Raw genomic sequence first — 19,779 nt, forward strand, 5'->3', positions numbered from 1 at the left:
GCAGACGCAGGCAGGGCAGCATTCAGCTGGTGGCTTGCCTGGCAGGGGTCTCCGTTCTCAGCTGGGGACCCGGGGCCCTGGGCCCGCCCTGCCCCAGGGAGACGAAGCCGGTGGATCTGGTGCGGGCGGAAGGGCAGAGCTGGTCTCTGCAGGTGGGAGCCCAGAGACAGGCCGGGGGAGCTCGCCATGGGCCCAGCTCCAGCCAGCCGGGGGGCGGCACTGGGGGGCGGCGGGGACCTGAGCCCAGCCAGGCGCAGGCACATGCCCGGCCCGGGACAGGGCAGGGCCGGGGGCCGAGCGGGGGGCCGGCTCTGCTCGGCCCGGCCCCCGGGGTGGAGCCGCGCACGGAAGGGATTTAGCCGCACGGCGCGGCCGCGGCCGGGAGCCGAGCCGGAGCATGGCAGCCTGCAGGAACATCGTCATTTTCGGGGCCACCGGCATGACCGGCCTGGCGACCCTGGCGCAAGCCCTGCGGGCCGGTAAGAGGGCGCGGGGCGAGCCCACCCGCGAGAGGCCGCCGGCCGGGGCGGGCTGCAGGGGCGCCGCGGTGCCTGCGGGGACAGACAATGGCTGCGCGGGGCGGGGGGCGCTGGAGACCCCGGGGGGCGCTGGAGACCCCGGGGGGCGCTGGAGACCCCGGGGGGCGCTGGAGACCCCGGGGGGCGCTGGAGACCCCGGGGGGCGCTGGAGACCCCGGGGGGCGGAGCTGGCGCAGCTGAGCCGGGGCTGTTGGTTCAAATCCTGCCTCCGCCACTGACTCCCCGGGTCTCTGCCGGGGACGCAGTTTCCCCACCTCTGATTCGGGTAACGGACCCTCCCCTTGCCTCCTCAGACTGGGGCGGTTCGGTTCAGGGGCTGCCTCTTGCTGGGTCTGGGCAGGGCCCGGCCGGACGGGGCCCCGATCTGGGCCGGGGTCTGGGCAGGGCCCGGCCGGACGGGGCCCCGATCTGGGCCGGGGTCTGGGCAGGGCCCGGCCGGACGGGGCCCCGATCTGGGCCGGGGTCTGGGCAGGGCCCGGCCGGACGGGGTCCCGGTCTGGGCAGGGCAGGGCAGGCAAAGGCAGTTCTCCCGAAGCCCCCACATTCTGGGCAGGGGTAGGTGCTTCCAGCCCCTCAGGCTCCAGCCGACTTCTCGGTATCTGGGTGGGAAAGGCACATGTGAGCCAGAGAGATAAGTCGAGGGCGTTGGTATCAGGCGGCCGGGCCAGAAGCATCTGGACAGACCCAGCGCAAAGGGCTCGGTGGGACCAAGCCTGTTTTTAAACACCACTGTTGCACCCAGCTGGCGCTAGTGTAGACTGTCCTGGCGCTGGAGAGGTCGCCGCAGGGTGAGGGCCTCGCTGTCTGTGAGCACTCGGCTCAGCTCTGCCCCGACTCTGCAGAACTGGGCACGTCCCGTCACTGCCTGACTCCGTTTCCCCAGCTGCGGGGTGGGAGGGTGGCGCTGGGCCAGCAGCGAGGAACACTTTGTGGCCCCTCTGATGAGAGGGGCTATGAACCGGAGCCGGGTTTTCTCTGAGATCCCCCCTGCTCCAGCCCTGCTCACTCGGGGAGGTCGAACGCTGCCAGTGGCCCGACTTGCTGGCAGAATTTGCGGAGGGCCGCCAGTCCCCAGCACAAGTCTAGGTGCAGGAAGGGGACGCGTCCTTCGCTCCCAGAGGCTGCCCTCGTCTCCATCCCTGCCTCCGCATCGGCGATGGGTCCCCGAGCCCTGGCCCGAGCGGTGCAGGACCAGTGCTGGGTGAACCATGAGCCAGGCACCTCCCAAGGAGCCAGCAGGTGGGCGCTCAGCTACAGGACCCTCTGAGCGAGCGGCTGGGGCCGGGAACCCCGGTACTGCCCCGGGAAACGCTGCTGCCGTGAGGGTTGAGAGGGGACTGGATCGGGCTCTGTGGGCACCTCGGAGGGCAGGGCATCCAGGAGACAAAGGCAGAGCTGTTAGGTGGGTTACGGCAGCACCGGGGAGCCCCAGTCCTTGAGCCGGACCCTGCCGTGCCCGGCGCTGTACAGAGCACAACGGACGGGCCCTGCCCCACAGAACTGCCCAGCCAAGTGAGGGACAAGACCTGGCGGCTGGACACTGCAGCAGATTGGTACCTAAGTGCTGGAGCAAACGACCTGGGAGATGGGGGACCCCCAGCAGCGGGCACCTGCAGATCCAGCCCGAGCGTCTCTCTCAACAGCCCCCCTGCAGCGAGGCCAGCAGCTCGGGCTGGGTGCAACCCTCCGCCTTGTGCTACCACAAGGGCAGCTCAGGCTGGGGCCCTTCTGGCCTAAAACTCCCTGAGGCTGGCCCGATGCCAGTGGGATGCCCCCGTTCTGCCCACGATCCCCAGGCGGTGCCGTGCCTTGGAGACCCCGGGATTAAATCCTCGGGTTGACAGGCAGTAGTCGTGGATGAGATCCACACCTCGACTGTGTGAAATGCCACCCAGCGGGAGAGGGCCAGTCCGGACGCCTGGGTTCTCTTCCCCACTCTGCCAGTGACCCGCTTGTGACTTGGGCAGGTTCCTCCCCCTTGAGTCTCACTTCCTCAGGTATCCAACAGCGAGGAGCCTCCTTCAGCTTTTGTAGAATGGGAAGTGCTGTGCCAGACCTGGGATACCATTAACCCAACAAAACCATTTATACAGCAGGAGCTCCCTGAGGCCTCTTGTGCCGGGCGCTGCCCAGGCCCCGGCCGAGATCGGGGCCCCGTCGGGCCGGGCCGGGCGCTGCCCAGGCCCCCAGTGTGCGCTGGCATCACATGGACCCGGAGAGACTCAGTCTCTCTGTGGGTCTGGCCCCACAGCTCAGATGCCCCAAGACAGCAGAGCTCGCTGATCCTGCTGAGTCACAGCCCCCCCCCCCCCGTGCTGACTCACCACCCCATGGCCGGAGCGTGGGGGAGGAGGGGCAGTCTGCTCCTGCTGGCCCCAGGCCTGGCTCTCTGCTCCTCCTCAGGGGCCAGGGGTGAGGGGGTTAAAGCCCCTTTGCTGCCCCATATCCTGAGCCCTGCCTGGCTTCAGGGGTCAGGTATAGCCGCTACAGGGCTGCTCTAACTCCCGCTCCTCCCCCCTGGGCCCTGGGGGGCAGGGAACAGCCCACAGCGCAGTGTGCCCCGGCCACACCCCAATCAGCGGAGGGGGGCACAGATAGCCTGGGGCAGGGACTCTCGGTAAGGGGGGGGGTTCTCAAAGTGCCGACCTCCCTTCCCTCCCGGACGCCAGAACCTCCTTCCAACCCCAACACACGCAACCTAGTCACACTCCCCCCCCCTCGCCCCCCAGGGCAGCCCCACGCCTGCCCCCCGCCCAGCACCCTGCCCACCCCAGGATTGGCCTGGCAGCTCTGGAGGAGAAGCAGGGGGCTCGAGCTCCCACTCTGCTGGCATGGACCAGGTGCTGCAGGTGAGAGGTAGGCATGCGAGGGCGGGGTGCTGGGTCTCTGGCCGAAGCTCCCGCACCAGACGGGTCCCACTACCCAGCCAGAGACTGACAATAACTCCTGGCACTTTGCAGACTGCCCAGATTGGTGTCAAAGGGTTGTCCCCTGTGAATAGCCAGGGGAAACTGAGACACAGGGACGAGGCAAGGCTGAGTATCAGAGAGTATCAAAGCTGGGGAGAGAACCCAGGAGTCCTGGCTCCCAGGCTCCCACCTCCTGCTCTCACCACCAGCCCCCACTCCGCTCCCAGAGCCAGGGAGAGAACCCAGGAGTCCTGGCTCCCAGCCCCCCCTCTTTCTGGCATACACCCGAGGCTCCCCCGCCCCCACACTGTCTCTCCTCCTGGCAGGGTACCAGGTGACGGTGCTGGTGCGGGACCCGGCACGGCTGCCCCCGGAGCACCGGCCGGCACGGGTCGTGGTGGGCGACGTGCTGAACCCGCCAGACGTGGACAAGGCGATTCAGGGGCAGGACGCCGTGATCATCATCCTGGGCACCCGCAACGACCTGAGTACGACGCACCTCTCCTGCCCCCCGGAGCCCCTTGCCCAGCCCCCGCACCCCCCGCACCCCCCGCTCCCTCTGCCCCCCGGAGCCCCTCGCCTGGCCCCCGCGGCCCCTTGCCCGGCCCCTGCGCCCCCCTGCTCCCCAGGGCCCCTCACCCAGCCCCCACGCCCCCCTGGCCCCCTTGCCCAGCCCCCCCTGCCCTCCTCTCCCATCCCCCCAGGATCCCTTGCCTGGCCCCCATGCCCCCTGCCCCCCCAAGGGCCCCTCACCTGGCCCCCGCACCCCCCACTCCTCCTGCCCCCCAGAAAGCAGGGCCCCTCACCCAGCCCCCACACTCTCCCTGCCCCCTGGGGCCCCTGCCCTCCATGCTCCTCCTGCCCAGCCCAGCCCTGCACCCTCTGACCCACCCCCTTCACCCCCACAAAGCTCCCCCTGCCCCATCCTACACAGCCCCCATGCCCAACGCATCCCCCTACCCTTGGCACTCCCCGCTGCTGCACCCCCCCATTGCCAAAGCCCCCCTGACCCCTCTGCTCTCCTGTCCAGGCCCCACTACCATGATGTCCGAGGGCACCAGGAACATAGTGGCGGCCATGAAGGCCCACGGGATCCGGAAGGTGGTCGTGTGCCTGTCGGGTGAGTCCGTGGGGCACCAGCTGGGTGCGTGTCCCTGCCCACGTCTCCCTGGGCTACGCCTCTGGCCAGCGGGGGCCGGATTCCGGCTCGCTCCTTCCCTGAGACATGCAGCTCTTGGGCAGGGAGCTGCTCTCTGAGCACGCGGGGACCCTGCTGCTGCGCCCAAGAGACTGATGAGGCTTCTGATTCAGCCCCCCCACCCCGTTAGCAGCTCTGGTTTGCCAGGTTCTCATGCCAGCTCCAGGATTAGGAGAACGACAGGTCAGGTGGGAGCCCCAGCGGCCGGCCAGCCGGCCGTGAACTCTTCAGAGAAACCTGTTGGAATTGGCTCAGTGGGCTTCATCCAAACCCTCTGGCCCAGCGCCTGGGGGAGAGACCCCAGAGGGAGCCCTGGGGGGTTATCAGCGTCTCCCTCGTCACCGGCACCACCTGGGCGCATTGTGCTGGCCTGTCCCCGCCATGCAGCCTTCTGTGGCACACGCTGCCTCATGCATCTTTGGGGGGGTTTCACGCCCCTTTCTTTTCCGGGTCCTTCCTCCTCTGACGAGGGGGTTCCTAATCCCTGTGCCTCAGGTTCGGTAGCACGTCCGCCCCTTCGCTCCCTGGTGTCCTGGGGCCTTGCTGCCACCCCAACGTACTGTGCCCCAAGCCGGGAGAAACGAGCCCCTTGCAGCTGCTTAGCAGCTTCCTCGCGTGTGACGCCACAGGATCTGGGGTGACCCGCGTGAGGGCCACGGAGCCGGGTGCAACTATGCTACTGTCTGACAGGCCTTGTGGGGTCCTTACATCCCTGCCTTAATGGATACCCACGCCTCCCTGAGCGACCAGGACAGCTTCCCTGGGCACGGCCCAGACACCAGCGGCTTTACCTTCACATCCCTGGAGGCGGGGGGGGGGGCGAGCCCCACCTCTCAGCTGGGGGGACCAAAGGACCTGCCCAAGTTGTACAGAAAATCAGTGGGAAATGGGGAAAGAACCCAGGAGTCCTGGCTCCCAGCCCCCTGCTCTAACCAATAGACCCCACTCCGCTCCCAGAGCCGGGATAAGACCCAGGAGTCCTGGCTTTGCTTCCTCCCCTGTTCTGACTCTCCCCTCATGCCCCGCCCCTGTAGCTTTCCTGATGTGGGACCTGAAGAAGGTGCCCCCCAAGCTCCTGCCAGTGACGGAGGATCACATCCGCATGCACCAGATTCTGCAGGAGTCGGGGCTGGACTGCGTCTCCGTCATGCCGCCCCACATCGCCGGTGGGTAGGGGGCTCTGGCTGGGACCAGCTCTCTCTGCCAGTGCCTGGAAGAGAGTGGCAGGGTGGGCTCCCCCTCCAGGTCACAGGGGGCAGCGGATGGAGCAGGATACCCCCTCCCAGTTGGAGGGCTGGGCGCAGGCCTGTGTGGGGTGGGTGCCTCGGAGCGGGGCCCCACGCACACACCCCCGGGCGGGCTTGCCGGCCAAGCAGGGGGCTGGCACCGGAGAGGCCTTGGGAGGAAGGGGGGCCGTGACCCTCAGTACCGGCTATGTCCCAACCCGTCCCTCCCTCCCTGCCCGCCAGATGACCAGCCACTGACCGGGGACTACACGGTGACGGTGAACACGTCCGGCGGTGCCCGGGTCATCTCCAAGCACGACCTCGGCCACTTCTTCCTGAAATGCCTCACCACCTCGGAGTACGACGGGAAGAGCGTCTATCTCTCCAGGAACTACCCCAAGGTGTGAGGGCGCCAGGCCCCCGCTGGGAGCCACCCACCAGCCCTGCCCCTGCTGCTTGGATCCAGCCGCCTGCCGCCACTGAGCCGTAACCTCGCCGCCTGCTCCGGATCTGGGGGGCTCAGCCCAGCTCCAAGCCGCTATCGCAGCGCAAGTGTGGCTGGCTGGGCCCCTGGATAGGGGGCCAAATGAGCCAGAGTCTGGATTCAATTCTGTCCTCCACGGCCCCGGGCGGGAGAGAAAATTCCGCCTCCAGCCCCCCGGTGCCTTTCCGCAGGTCAATCCACCAAGCTCCTTCGGGGCCAGCGCTTGACCTCATCTGGGGAGCTGCCCTGCTAACCCCATGGCGACCCCTTGCGGCCGAGCCCAGGCCTCGGGATGCCTTTGATATTTGGCTGTGGCTTGCTTCTCACTGGCAGCAGGAGCTGCCATCCCCGCACTACGCGGGGACCAGTAAAGATTTCCTATTTTCTGAGACTGAATCGCACTGGTCTCTTTAATCCCTGAGCAGCCGGCTCCCCAGCGTGTGGGTTCTCTGTGGAGGGTCATTGCGGGATTAGCCTGTGCGACTCCTTGCCACTAGATTGCAATGGCGCCCTCGTTTAAACAAGGCTTGGATGAGCAGGAATAGCCAGGCCTCCAGATGCAGAGATTAAAACTACAACGGAGAATATGGGACAGTGGGCACCCCCGGCTGCAGGGAGAATATGGGACAGTGGGCACCCCCGGCTGCAGAGAAAATATGGGACAGTGGGCAACCCCGGCTGCAGGGCAGCATTGTCACATCATGCGCCCAGCACCTTTCCGCCCTGGATCTCAAAGCACTTCACAAAGATGAGCAGGACCATTATCCCCATTTTACAGCTGGGGAAATCAAGGCACAGAGCAGGAAAGTGACTTGCCCTAGCTGGGAATAGGCCCTAGGTGTCCTGTCTGCCCAGGCACCGTTCTAACCCTTGAGCTCAGGGGGTTCAAGCCTCCCTGGGGGCAGCAGCACCATGGGGTCTCTGGAGCTGCTGGCCTGTTGCAGACAGGATACTGGGCCAGATGGGCTCTGATGTGATCTGGGGGGGGATTCCTCAGCAGTAACCTACCCCCATACAGCTGTACAGATATTAGCCAATTAGCCCCTGGTGCCCTGCGTGGCAGGCAGGCATCCCCCCGTGCCGGAGGTGGCTGATGAGGTACGGGCTAGTCCACTAGGGATTGCTCTGGCCCCTGAGAACAATGGGCTCTGCTGGGGGCAGTGGTCAGACCACCGGCCTAGGGGCACTTGGGAGACTGGACCAATAACCATGTTTCCGAATTCTGTACACGGTGCCAGGCCTAGCCATGGAGACACACTGCTCCTCTGATGGGCTCTACACCCCAGGGAGCGCCTCAGCCAGGCTGCCAGCTGCTTAAAGGGATAGCACCCAAGTTCCATTTGGGGAAACCGAGGCACGGAGTGATGCAGTGACTTGCCCAAGGTCATAGGAGGAGGTGTTGGCATTGAAGCTGCGTCCATAGCGGGAGAACAAGGTGCTGTACCCAGCTGAGCCACTGTAACCAGATTGTTCAGACACTTTAAGGTGGGAAGGGACCCTGAGCGCCTCCCACCTGACCTGCCTAGCCCTGGCCTGATGTTCGAGCAGATCTCCCCGAGGGGCAGCCTGGGTGCGAGCCGCAGAGCTCCGGAGGGTTTAGGTGCCACCGCAGAGCACCAGCCTCCAGCTCGGCAGGCTCCGTTCAGCCCCTGGGCATACATGCTGCCACTTTGCTCCTGGCGTCCGTCCGGGCGCCTGTCTCCCGCCAGAGCCCCGAGCGATTCCCACGCCGGGGGACAGGGCGTTCAGCTGCGGGCCTCGCGGGCAGCGCCTGACCTGGGCAGGGGCTCAGATGCTGCCTCCGGGGTTGGGCCCCTAGACAAGTTCACAAAACACCAGCTGGGGTGGGGGGAGGAAGCTCTCCCTTGTGAGCTGTGGGTGGGGCACACCCCAGCAGGTGGGGGACACCTGGCTCCAGCTCCCACCACCTCTCGGGGAAATGGGGGGGACAGGGATCTGCCGGCTCTCAGATGACAGCCCTTGTTCCATTGCCGCACAAAGCATCTCACAGGAGGAAGGAAAACGGTGAGATTTTGGGTTTGGGGGCAGGCTGCTGCTTGAGAGATGACCTCACTCCTTCCCGAGACTGCCCCCGCCCCCCAGGAAACCTCGCTGGAGGCCAACAGGGCCGGCGTCTGGCCAGCGCCTGGCACCCTGGGCACCCCAGCAACAAACCACCTCCCAAGGGGCAGCTCCAGACCTCCTGCCCCATCGCCCGCGGGCCGGTGGAAGGCAGCTAGCCAGAGGGTGCAGCACAAACAACACACCTGTGCTGCCCGGCTTGTGTCCCGCAGCTTTCGCTCACCCATCAACGGGACAAGGCTCCCTGGGGTAGCAATAGCCCCACGTCACACGGGGACCGGCAGCAACAGGCCACAGAGCCCAGGGGGGGCCGAGGCATTAACCTTAGACTCACCAGATCACATCTCTCCAGCGCCAGGGAAAGAACCAGCAGGCCCAAATCCCCACTCCCCTCCCAGAGCCAGGGACAGAACCCAGGAGTCCTGGCTCCCCCCACCCCCTCTAACCACTGGCCCCCGTTCCCCTCCCAGAGCCAGAACCCAGGAGTCCTGGCTCCCCCCACCCCCTCTAACCACTGGCCCCCGTTCCCCTCCCAGAGCCAGAACCCAGGAGTCCTGGCTCCCCCCACCCCCTCTAACCACTGGCCCCCGTTCCCCTCCCAGAGCCAGAACCCAGGAGTCCTGGCTCCCCCCACCCCCTCTAACCACTGGCCCCCACTCCCCTCCCAGAGCCAGGGACAGAACCCAGGAGTCCTGGCTCCCAGCCCCCAACACAGTAACGTCCCTCAAACCCAGGAGTCCGGCTACTCGCTCACTCCCGGGTTGGCTGTTTCAGCCCTGGGGACGCGGGGGGGTCCCTAGGTCTGTGGGCGGGAGGCGATCGCAACCCCCCGAGGGGCGGGCCGGACACACCTGGAGCGGCCAGGTAAGTGCCCCGCCCGGCCAATCCCAGCCTCCCGAGGCGTCCGAACCAGCCAATGGGGCCGGGGCCGGCTGGGCAGGGAGGGAGCCCGCGGGCGGCCCGTGCAAACCCCAGGCCCCAACCCGGTAGGTACCGACCGCACCCCGGGCCCCATCGGGGGGCGCGATCTGGGCTCCGGGCTGGGCTGGGATTTTGCGCTGGGGCTGCAGCCCTGCAATGGGGGCTGGACCCCTCCGGGCTCACCCCTTATCTGTGTCACCCCAGAGCCCCTCCCCCCAGCAGCCCTGCAATGGGGGCTGGACTCCCCGGTTCACCCCTTATCTGTGTCACCCCAGAGCCCCTCCCCCCAGCAGCCCTGCAATGGGGGCTGGACTCCCCGGCTCACCCCTTATCTGTGTCACCCCAGAGCCCCTCCCCCCAGCAGCCCTGCAATGGGGGCTGGACTCCCCTGTTCACCCATTATCTGTGTCACCCCAGAGCCCCTCCCCCCAGCAGCCCTGCAATGGGGGCTGGACCCCTCCGGGCTCACCCCTTATCTGTGTCACCCCAGAGCCCCTCCCCCCAGCAGCCCTGCAATGGGGGCTGGACTCCCCGGTTCACCCCTTATCTGTGTCACCCCAGAGCCCCTCCCCCCAGCAGCCCTGCAATGGGGGCTGGACTCCCCGGTTCACCCATTATCTGTGTCACCCCAGAGCCCCTCCCCCCAGCAGCCCTGCAATGGGGGCTGGACTCCCCGGTTCACCCCTTATCTGTGTCACCCCAGAGCCCCTCCCCCCAGCAGCCCTGCAATGGGGGCTGGACTCCCCGGTTCACCCATTATCTATGCCCCCTGAGCCCCTTGCTGCAGTCCTGTTTCCCCCCCACCCCCGCAGCCCTCCCTATGAACTATATCTGCAGCTGGAGGCTGGCTGGGGGTGGGGGTGGGGGTGGGGGCGGGGGCGGCGCTGCGGGGGGGGGAAGGAACAGCAGGGCAGAGGGGTGTGCGTGGTGGGGGAGGGTGTGGGGGAGAGGCTGGGATGGGGTGTGGAAAGGGGGGTCACCTGTTCCCTCTAGGTGCTAGTGGAGAGAGGGGGTGGGGAGGGCTTGAAGCGGGGCTGGGGGGTGGGGTGGGGGAGGGGCAGTGGGGTTCCTGCTGGTGGAAGGTTGGGGGTGGGGGTGGGGAATCAGGTATGAATCAGGCTTTATAGTGTCCCAGTCCATGGGAGGGGGAGGGGTGCTCGTTGCTGGGGTGGAGCTGGCTTCCCGCAGGGCCCGCTGTCAGCCCAGGACCCCAGTGGCCTCTTGGCCCAGGGGGCGGGAACGGCCCAAATGATAGGCACCTCGGGGTTGGCTTAACCAGACCAGAAGCCGAGATTGCTGGCCCCAAATGGCTGGCGTCTCCCTTCAGCGCTTGCCAGGTTTGCCTGGGGGCCGGAGCCAGAGCCCAGATCCCCCGCTCGTCAGGAGCGACTGGGCTTAATTCAGTCGCTGCTCAGTCTGAACGCTGGCTCTGGGGGCAAACAGCTTCCACTTCTCTCCTTTACCCCATTCCTCTTCGGCAGGGCTGGCGGGCCAGTGCCGGCCCTTCCTGCAGGAATTGACCCAGCCGCTGGGAGCTGTGGATGATTGTCCCCCGGGGAGAGCGGCACTAGGATCTCCTTCCAGCTGGGTGGCGCTCGGGAGACCCAGGGCTGCTTCACACTTGGTTTGGCCAGCGACATTTGGCTTGGGGCTTTTCGCTGAGGTAGTTGGCGGGCGAGAGCCCTTGTGCGGACGCCGTGATCCTGGCAAAGTCCTTTCGCTGGGATGGCCAATCCCACTCGGAGGTGGGGAAAGCTCTCGCTGGTCTAAGCTCCTTGCACTAACTGGGAGGCTTTGCCAGGCCTGCAAATCTCCTTAGTGTAGACAAGGCTTAAAAATGCTCCGTTCCCCTAATCCGGTTATCTTGATGGAGCTCACTGAGCATGATTAAACCCCCAGGTCCTGTGGTCCGGCCTACACCCAGCACTGACGTGAACATAGCTACCAGCTACTTTGCTGCGGAGGGGTGTAAAAACGTCACACCCCAGAGAGACCCAGCCTAAGCCCCAGTGTAGACACGGCTAGATGGACAGTCAGTCCAGATCCACCTCTCGGGGGCTGTGATGATGTGACTCAGCAGGGAGGGGGGAGTGTTGACCTGGGAATGTGCCCTGGGGATGGGAGACCTGAGAGCCTGTCACCTGAGCCGGGAGGGGGAGGTAACACCTCTGCCCAGGAATGTGGACGGAGAGTGCAGCAGGGAACCTGCTGGGTGGGTTTAGTTTCCAGTTGGGGGCTGGGTGGAGGAACGCAGGGAACCCCAGGGCTGGGGTCTAAGCTCCCTGCTCCCCCAGAAGGACGTGATTGAGGGGTCCTGGTTGTACCCACAAGCTCTGTTTTGGACTGTGTTTCTGTTGTCCAATAAACCTTCTGTGTTACTGGCTGGCTGAGAGTCTCAGTGGATCCCAGGAAGAGGGGTGCAGGGCCTGGACTCCCCCACACTCCGGGACAGGGCGGAGTAACGACAGCGAGAGACCCCTCTGAGTCGGCTGTCGGCGTAGATGTGCCCTGCTGAGCCCCGGGCTACGCTGCACAGTTAGGTCGACACGAGGCAGCTCGCGCTGCCTGAACTCTGGAAGCGTCCACACGCAAACTTTGCTCCCGCTGACGTAACCGCCCCGCCCCTTAATAACTCCGCCTCCCCGCACGGCGCAGCATCACGGTCCACGCAGTGAGGTTGATGCGGGGTCAGCGTAGACACCGGCTGTTCCTGGCTCTCAGGAGCCGTCCCGCAATCCCCCACGCTCATGGCACAACCGGTGCCCACGCTCCTGGTGAGGCTGCGCACGCCGAGCCGGGAGCCGCGTGTAGACGCGCACACGTGGTGGAATGACTGTGGCGGCCGTATGCCACCGTACGGCCACTTCATTTTGTTGTGTAGACGTGGCCTGAGGCTAAAACTCAACCTGCTGCGTTCCTGCCTTACCTTCGCCCTGCTCGGTCCAGGCGATCCTTGACTTTTCTCAAGGTCCCGGCCTTGTCCTTGGCAGCGTTTGTCTCTTGGCTGGCTGCAGCGCGGGGATCCCCATCCCAGGTGCGCAGAAGTAACGTCCTCTGTTGCAGAGACGAAAAATCAGTGGTAGGAAGAGACTTGACTGAAATAAGCAGGCAGCTGGAGCATCTCTTGTGGCTAGTGACTTTGAGTGTTCGGCCAGCTGTTGCCAGATTTTCGGGGGGTGTCTGATATGGTTTGTAGAAAGACAATGCTGCAGTTTCTCTAACTCGCCCCCCACCCACCTCTTCCTTGCAGGGAGCGATGCCTGCGGGAGTGAAGCGCAAACTCTCGGCGAGGGAGGATGTCTCGAGCGATGCCGTGGCCCCTCAGGACGCCGAGCTGTCTGCGCAGCTGCGTCAGCATCTCTTCTACGCCACGGTGGACAAATTCAGGAAGGAATGCGTGGAGAAAAGGCCTAACCTACTCCGCCAGGTGCTGATCTGCAACACCCTCCACCAAATCCGGGAAGAGATGTGCCTGGAAAAGTGCCTCCTACCTGGCCTGAATGCCCCGGCTGTAACGCATCCACCTCCTGTCCAGACGGAAGTCCCCCCCGCATCTCTGGCCCGGGAGGTGAGATCCCGGCTCCAGGCAGCGAGCCAGCCTCCGAAAGGCCCGGGCGACACGGAGACAGCAGGGTTTGCCGCAGGCAATTGGTTTTCTGCAGCCTCTGCCGCCCCCGCCATCCTGGAGGCGCCGGAGCTGGTGCGGGATCCCGGTGGCCTGCAGGACTCGCTTGCAGACCCCGTGCCTGCTGTGGAAGAAGTGGAGCTGGTGCATCTCTTCGGAGCTGGCTCGTCCCAGAACCACCGGCAGCCAGACGCTGGAGAGAGCCACGGGCTGGAGACAACGGGCAGCCGCTGTGCGGCTCAGGAGCTGCGCCGGGGTTCTCCGGGAGACGCCGGGGCAACCCTGAGTCTGGGAACTGCTTTGGGGGGAGCGTGGCCACAGGCCAGCGCTGCTGATTCCTTCTTCAGGAGCTTTGAGACCCTCGACTCCGGCTACCTCAGCGACCTGGCCGGGAACGACCTGTTTTCCGACATCGACACTCTGGGCTTCGAGAGCTTCGGGGCAGAAGCGCCCGGCAGCTGGCAGCCCTCCCAGGCCAGCGGAGCCCCGGCAGAGAGAGACTGGCATGACCTCGACCACCTAATGGAGATAGTCGTGGGCTCCTAAGGCCGTGCTTCTCCTGCCCGTTCTCCGCGTACAGACACAGGCCGCTCAGAGTTTATTGTCTCAAGCGAGGAAGGCGGATAGCGTGCTGGTCGCTTCCTTCTCCTCTGACACCGCAGGACTGGCTCCGGCTGCTGGCATGGGTTGAAAACTCCTGGCTACCGCAGCCAGTCGGCCCCGACTTGCACGTGTGAGCCTACCTGTCCCATTGCCTCCTTCCTGCTGCTGACGGCTCCCGCCGGAGCTGAGAGTTGGAATCGCCGTCTTCCCGAAGACCGATTTGACTGTGTGTTAAGGCCGTAACGTTAGCGCCAAGAGGGAAGGCTACAAACAGAGGCAAGCGGCATCTCAGGTCATTGGCCGCCTTCCCCCATGAAATTCCCGGGCAGCGTCCGCCTTGGTAACGAGGTCTGCTAAACCGGTTCCCATCGGCACCTCTCTGGCACAGGCCTGTAACGCTCGGGCCCTGCACATCGCAACTTGCCGCTGGCTTTGCCGGCTGGGTCTATGTCCTGGTATGGTGTCAGATTTGGGAGCCAGCTTTGCTACGTCTTTAACAACAGGCTGGTCTTGCCCGAAGTGGCATCGGGAGGGATTTGGGTTATAGAATCCGTGGGGCTGGGATTCTCTCGGGAGTCTCTCTGAGCGACAGTCATTTAGCAAGATGTCTTTTAATCTCTCGTCCTTGTTCAGACTCTCGGGTGGGGCTGCGGTGCGACCCCTCTCCTGCAAGGAGGCTGCAGGAGCGCTGCACGCCTGCGTGGGATTCGTCCTGGGCAGACTCACACCATCAGAGTGACAGCAGCTGATCTACGGAGCCTTCGCTGCTGGCCTGCTGTCCCTCTGCCCCGAGACCACCGCTTGGTTCTTGCTCATGCCTCCAGCTGCCAGTCTTGCTGGGTTCAGGCAGCGAGCTGGCAAACAGCTGGGACTGGGGGGCTGTTCCCTGGATTCCTCTTCTGACACAATTTGTTGGCCGCAATATGTGACGTACGACGTACAACCACGTCCTTGTATCTGCACAAGAGTCAGTAACAGTCTGTCTCTGTGGCTCTGTTTGTAATATTTTCCCGAGCGTCACAGAGCTCCATGCTCTTTGCAGCAGGCTTTTGGGTGAAGTCTTGTCAGTGTTTCAGACCCAATCATTTGCAGCGACTGGCCTGGTTTTTAAAATACCGACGGGCCTGTTTTCTCTTGCAGTGGGAACCTCGGTGCTCTGCCCTCAGCCAGTCCAGATCTGTGGAGAACTGCAAAACTTCTTAAGATTCAGTTGTGATTTTTAATGATTTCTTCTTAGGCCTCTGGGCCAAACGAGGCAGGCATGATCATTGTGTTCTGGGGCCAATGCTGAGACACCAGAGAGGGCCGTGACTTACCCGGTCTCTAGCCAGGTCCCTTTACGGGGTCTCAAGTTGGGCACACACAAGTCACTGCTACAAGTTGCGGTTTCAGTTCTCTTTTGGAAGCCTGGAATGTTTTCGTGGGTTGCTCTGGTCCTGTACCCCGAGATCTTTGCCTGAGTTGCTCCGGGGAATATTACAAGCTCCTCTGGGGTGTAAATTTGGGGGTGGCGGCTGAGAATGCTTGAGAGGCCCAGCTTGCCTGCGTTTGGCCAGAGTTCTGCCTTCTCATTAGTCACAGCATGGAAGTTGACACAAGCAGCGTCATCTTGTCGCGCACAAGAGACTAGACCTTGAGTCTGATTTTCAGATCTGCTCGGCCCCCTCCCGGCTTCAGCCATCTTCCCTGGGAGCTGCAAGGTGCTCAGGTGTTCAGCGGATCTGGGCTGATCGTAGGGGTGTCTGCACTCCTGGGAATCTGGACTCAAGGAACCCAAAGTCCTAGTGGGTGTTAATGTTTCAGGAGAATACACTGAAATGTGAGATTCATGCCGGATGTACGTGCCCTTGGAAAATAAAGCGTTACCGGGGGGGTTTGCCACGTGTGTGAAGAGATGTCCATCTCCTTGGTGTACTGCTCGGCCGGTGCTGGGCGATCACAGTAGAATTGCACCTGTTCAGCGTTAGAATTATTAATCTGCTTTACTGTAAGCCATGGGCGGTGGACACTCTGTCCTGTCCGATGCCGGATGGTAACGGAACAAAAAGCAGACACCTTCTCCCAAAATCCTTGGTGCTGTTCAGAGATCTGTAGCCTGGCCGTTGCAATTTCCAGGTGCTGCGAAAGCTGCGTTCATGGTGGAACTCCCAGACATGCCCTGCAGTTTCGGGGAAAACTCCTGTTTAAATCGAGTTGGGGCTGAGTGCGGAGCAGGGCTCTGTGTGGGAAAGTGGATGCACAAGGAGATCTAGTAGCTTTTGTTCTTAACCAAAACTACGTGACCTTAACTAAAGCTGTGAGCTTCATTTATCTTGTAGCATTGTGTGTGTGCACATTTCAATCCCTAATTACTTGCAAGGTGCAAATTATGGTTTTTCATACCTGACAAGCTCAAATTGTGCCATAATCTGGGTATAAAGGATTCAAATATCAGTGTTAAGTCACCCACTCGTGGCACATGCCCTGAATCTGCTGAGAAACTGTAGGGCAAATGCTCCTTATGCAGATCTGCATAATTAAACTGTTGCTGTACCTGAATTGTTACAGTTTAAACTAAAGTGTCTTACACTGTTTGCCCCTCTTGTTAAACATGATTGAAGGGACTGTAGCTGTCTGCTCCGACAGATGGGCACATGTTGAAACAAACTATGCAGGCAAAACTATCACTGCGAGGTTAATTTAAACAGGACACTTCTTTACTTTACTTTGTGAATAAGAGTATCGGATCCATGGAGGAGGGAGCATTCTTCTTTCCCAGTGTGCCGATCGCATGGGAGTGTCTGAAGGGAGCTGCAGGATTTCACTGGGGGTTAGACTAGAGACGGTGGGGGAAACGCTCCTTTTCATTCTCACTGAAATATCTAGGGGGCTTCTGGTAGGAATGGTAGGGTGGGATTCTCTGCTCAATATTCTGCAGGAGATCAGAGTTGGGTGGACAAAACAAGTGACCTAGAAATGAAAGGCTCCATATCCCAGTGTAACTCCTGGTGCTATCCACCCCTTTGAAGGTCCTGGACTAACAGTGTCCTTTAAATAAACAGCTGCCCTATGATTTCCGGACACAGAGCAGAGATCAAGAGGCAAGGAGGAAATTCTGTTATCTCCTTACTATCCAATTCTAGGGTGACCAGATGAAACGGACAAAATATTGGGACACGTGGGAAGCAAAAAAACCCCAAACCGCTGGAGTGGCCAAAGCCGCAATATCGGGACAAATGGCGTCCCGACCCATCGGTTGGGACGCGGGACAAAGAACTAAAATCTGGACAGCCCCAATTTTGTCAGGCTGTCTGGTCACCCTGTCTGACTCCCATGCAGGAAGTTGGGCAATAAGCAAATCGGTAGGTCTCCCATCCTCACATTTGCTTTCCTTTTGCACACAAACTGTGGTAGAACTGGCCCCAGGCAGGGCTTGTCCGTGAGTGAGAAGCAGCCTCTCGGTAAAGACGAGGGAAGAAATTGCCCTATTTGTGGGACTTTTTCCAAAATCTCATCTGTGGTTTGTTTTCAGATTTTGCCCGTCTAGAAGCTGGTAGGAAATGGCTGTCTCCTAAGGACCGGTCTTTGCCTTTGCCCAGCCGCGCGGCTGGTTTGCTAGCATCTGGAAGCAATCACTGGGCAGAGTGATAAGCTCTTTCTGCTGCAGCTGGGCAGCGCGAACACAGTAACTGCACGTTCAGGGTGCGCCTGGGAACAGCCTGTCTGGGGCCAGAACGTTCAGGCCGAAGTTGCTCCCACTCCGCTAAAGTAAAGAACGACTTGTGTGCCGGCCCTGCCACGCCTCTGAGCCTGGGCTGCCAGCGCCCTTGGCACGGGATCCGGTAGCAGGCACATCACTGTTAATGTCAGGCCGGCAGCTTGGTGAGTTAACCCTGGAGGGCCCTGGTCTGCTGGGCGGGGAGCTGGTGAGATCTGGCCTGGGGCCTTGGGTCTGATCGTGTTTAAAAACCCAAATGGAGAGAGACACGGTGGGGAAGTAATCTATTTGACGGGGCGGCCGGGGGCGATGGCAGAGACATGTTCCAGCTGCTGCAGCCTGGACGAAGTGCACCGTGAGGGCGACTGGGGGGTCGCTGCTCCGTACAAGGCGGGCCGGACTGCTCAGCAGGAGGGTTAGCACCTTGCAAGAAACCCCTTGAAATGAGGTGGGTAAATAACACCTCTGCAGTCACAGGCCAAAGGAGGGTTTGGAGGTGGCAGGTGGTTTGTAATGAACCATAAAAGCAGCGTCTGGTGAGACCATGGCTTTGAGCGTCCAGGGGAGTTCTGAATTTAAGCTCCCAAGCGCATCTTTGGAGGGGGGGCAGGTTTTCCCTGCGGACCGAGTGGTCGGATGTGGAGGGGTGGCTTGGGGTTTGTCTCTCATCCTTCCTCTGACAAAGCTCAGGCGAGCACGGGCTGATTGGTGCAAAATGTGGTGTGTTTTCAAAATGGCATTTGAAAAAGCAACACCGGCGGCCGAGGAATCACTTCAGGTAGCAGCGAGGAGCTGGGCCCGGGAAGCCAGGAAAGCGGCAGGGCTGTTGCATTGGGCAGTCTTTCCCCTGGAAGCGCATTTCCCCTGCAGCTGGGCTCAGGGCTCCTATCAGTGTACCTGCTCCCACTCCCCGCCCAGGTAGCCTGCTGTCTGAATGGCCTCTCCTCGCGGTACCAGCTTCACACACCTGGAAACACCTCTGTCCACCCGCTCAGCTGCTCCCTGGACGCAGCAGGGTCGAGTGAATGGGGCCACTGGGAGGGGAACGGGGAGAGCGGGGTTCTACGCCCAGCAGGGTCGAGTGAATGGGGCCACTGGGAGGGGAACGGGGAGAACGGGGTTCTACGCCCAGCAGGGTCGAGTGAATGGGGCCACTGGGAGGGGAACGGGGAGAACGGGGTTCTACGCCCAGCAGGGTCGAGTGAATGGGGCCACGGGGAGAGCGGGGTTCTACGCCCAGCAGGGTCGAGTGAATGGGGCCACTGGGAGGGGAACGGGGAGAGCGGGGTTCTACGCCCAGCAGGGTCGAGTGAATGGGGCCACTGGGAGGGGAACGGGGAGAACGGGGTTCTACGCCCAGCAGGGTCGAGTGAATGGGGCCACGGGGAGAGCGGGGTTCTACGCCCAGCAGGGTCGAGTGAATGGGGCCACTGGGAGGGGAACGGGGAGAGCGGGGTTCTACGCCCAGCAGGGTCGAGTGAATGGGGCCACTGGGAGGGGAACGGGGAGAACGGGGTTCTACGCCCAGCAGGGTCGAGTGAATGGGGCCACGGGGAGAGCGGGGTTCTACGCCCAGCAGGGTCGAGTGAATGGGGCCACTGGGAGGGGAACGGGGAGAGCGGGGTTCTACGCCCAGCAGGGTCGAGTGAATGGGGCCACTGGGAGGGGAACGGGGAGAGCGGGGTTCTACGCCCAGCAGGGTCGAGTGAATGGGGCCACTGGGAGGGGAACGGGGAGAACGGGGTTCTACGCCCAGCAGGGTCGAGTGAATGGGGCCACGGGGAGAGCGGGGTTCTACGCCCAGCAGGGTCAAGTGAATGGGGCCACTGGGAGGGAAAAGGGGAGCGCGGGGTTCTAGGCACACTCCAGGTGCCTGGGCAAGTTTCTCTCCTGCTCTGTGCTTCTGTCTCCCCCTCTGTCTAATCCCTGGGGGACTCCCAGGGCAGGGGCCGTCTCCCAGGCATATGGTGGTGCCTGGCTGCTGGGGGCCTGGTCTGCTTTGGAGATAGTAGAGGGAGGAGGGGGGCAGGGAGACCTTTGTTGGGCCGAGTTCCGGGGGTGAGAGAGATGTTTTTGAGGCCCTGGGGCGCCGGTGTGGCAGAGAGGAATGAGCTGGGGGTGCTGACATGACGCCGGTCAGAGGGGTGATGATTGGAAAAGGCTGAAGGCGGCTCAGGCCAAGGCGTGGGCCTGATGTGCAATGCTGGGGACCTGCTGCCTGGGGGTTGTTTGCACCCCAGCTCAGCTGGTCGCAGGGCAAAGCTGGCCCTTTCACTTTCGCTTCTGAGCCCTATGGCTGTTTTCACCTTCCTCTAAATCACATGAATCCTGATGCTCTGCGGCTGCCTGGCTCGGCAGGTCTCACCCTCGCTGTGCTGCGCTGGGGGGGGACTGGCTGGAACCGCCCTGGATGGAACGAGGCAGGAAACCAGGGTAGATGGGCCCTGTGGCTTCGATGCAGATCCATGTCTAAGGACCAATGCTGGTTGCACTAA

At 62.8% G+C, this 19,779-nt stretch overlaps 2 protein-coding genes across 3 annotated transcripts; both read left to right on the forward strand.

The window, feature by feature from the left end:
- Positions 1-326: 326 nt before the first annotated feature.
- On the forward strand, positions 327-6,747 carry BLVRB (biliverdin reductase B). Its single transcript, XM_073321871.1, has 5 exons — positions 327-479; positions 3,775-3,936; positions 4,479-4,568; positions 5,681-5,812; positions 6,116-6,747. The coding sequence occupies exons 1-5, from the start codon at positions 398-400 to the stop codon at positions 6,277-6,279; spliced, it is 630 nt and encodes a 209-aa protein (XP_073177972.1). The 5' UTR covers positions 327-397; the 3' UTR covers positions 6,280-6,747.
- An 87-nt stretch (positions 6,748-6,834) lies between these two features.
- Positions 6,835-15,468, forward strand: SERTAD3 (SERTA domain containing 3). 2 transcript variants are annotated; one of them, XM_073321867.1, is made up of 2 exons: positions 6,835-9,302; positions 12,610-15,468. In XM_073321867.1, exons 1-2 carry the CDS (start codon positions 8,421-8,423, stop codon positions 13,528-13,530), a joined length of 1,803 nt encoding a protein of 600 aa, XP_073177968.1. In that variant the 5' UTR covers positions 6,835-8,420; the 3' UTR covers positions 13,531-15,468. The 2 variants fall into 2 exon arrangements, with proteins under 2 accessions (XP_073177968.1, XP_073177969.1); XM_073321868.1 differs by lacking the exon at positions 6,835-9,302 and having other exon boundaries at positions 10,470-15,468.
- The last annotated feature ends 4,311 nt before the right edge of the window (positions 15,469-19,779 follow it).

This window comes from Lepidochelys kempii, chromosome 23 (assembly GCF_965140265.1).
Source record: "Lepidochelys kempii isolate rLepKem1 chromosome 23, rLepKem1.hap2, whole genome shotgun sequence".
Classification (NCBI taxonomy): Eukaryota; Metazoa; Chordata; order Testudines; family Cheloniidae; genus Lepidochelys; species Lepidochelys kempii.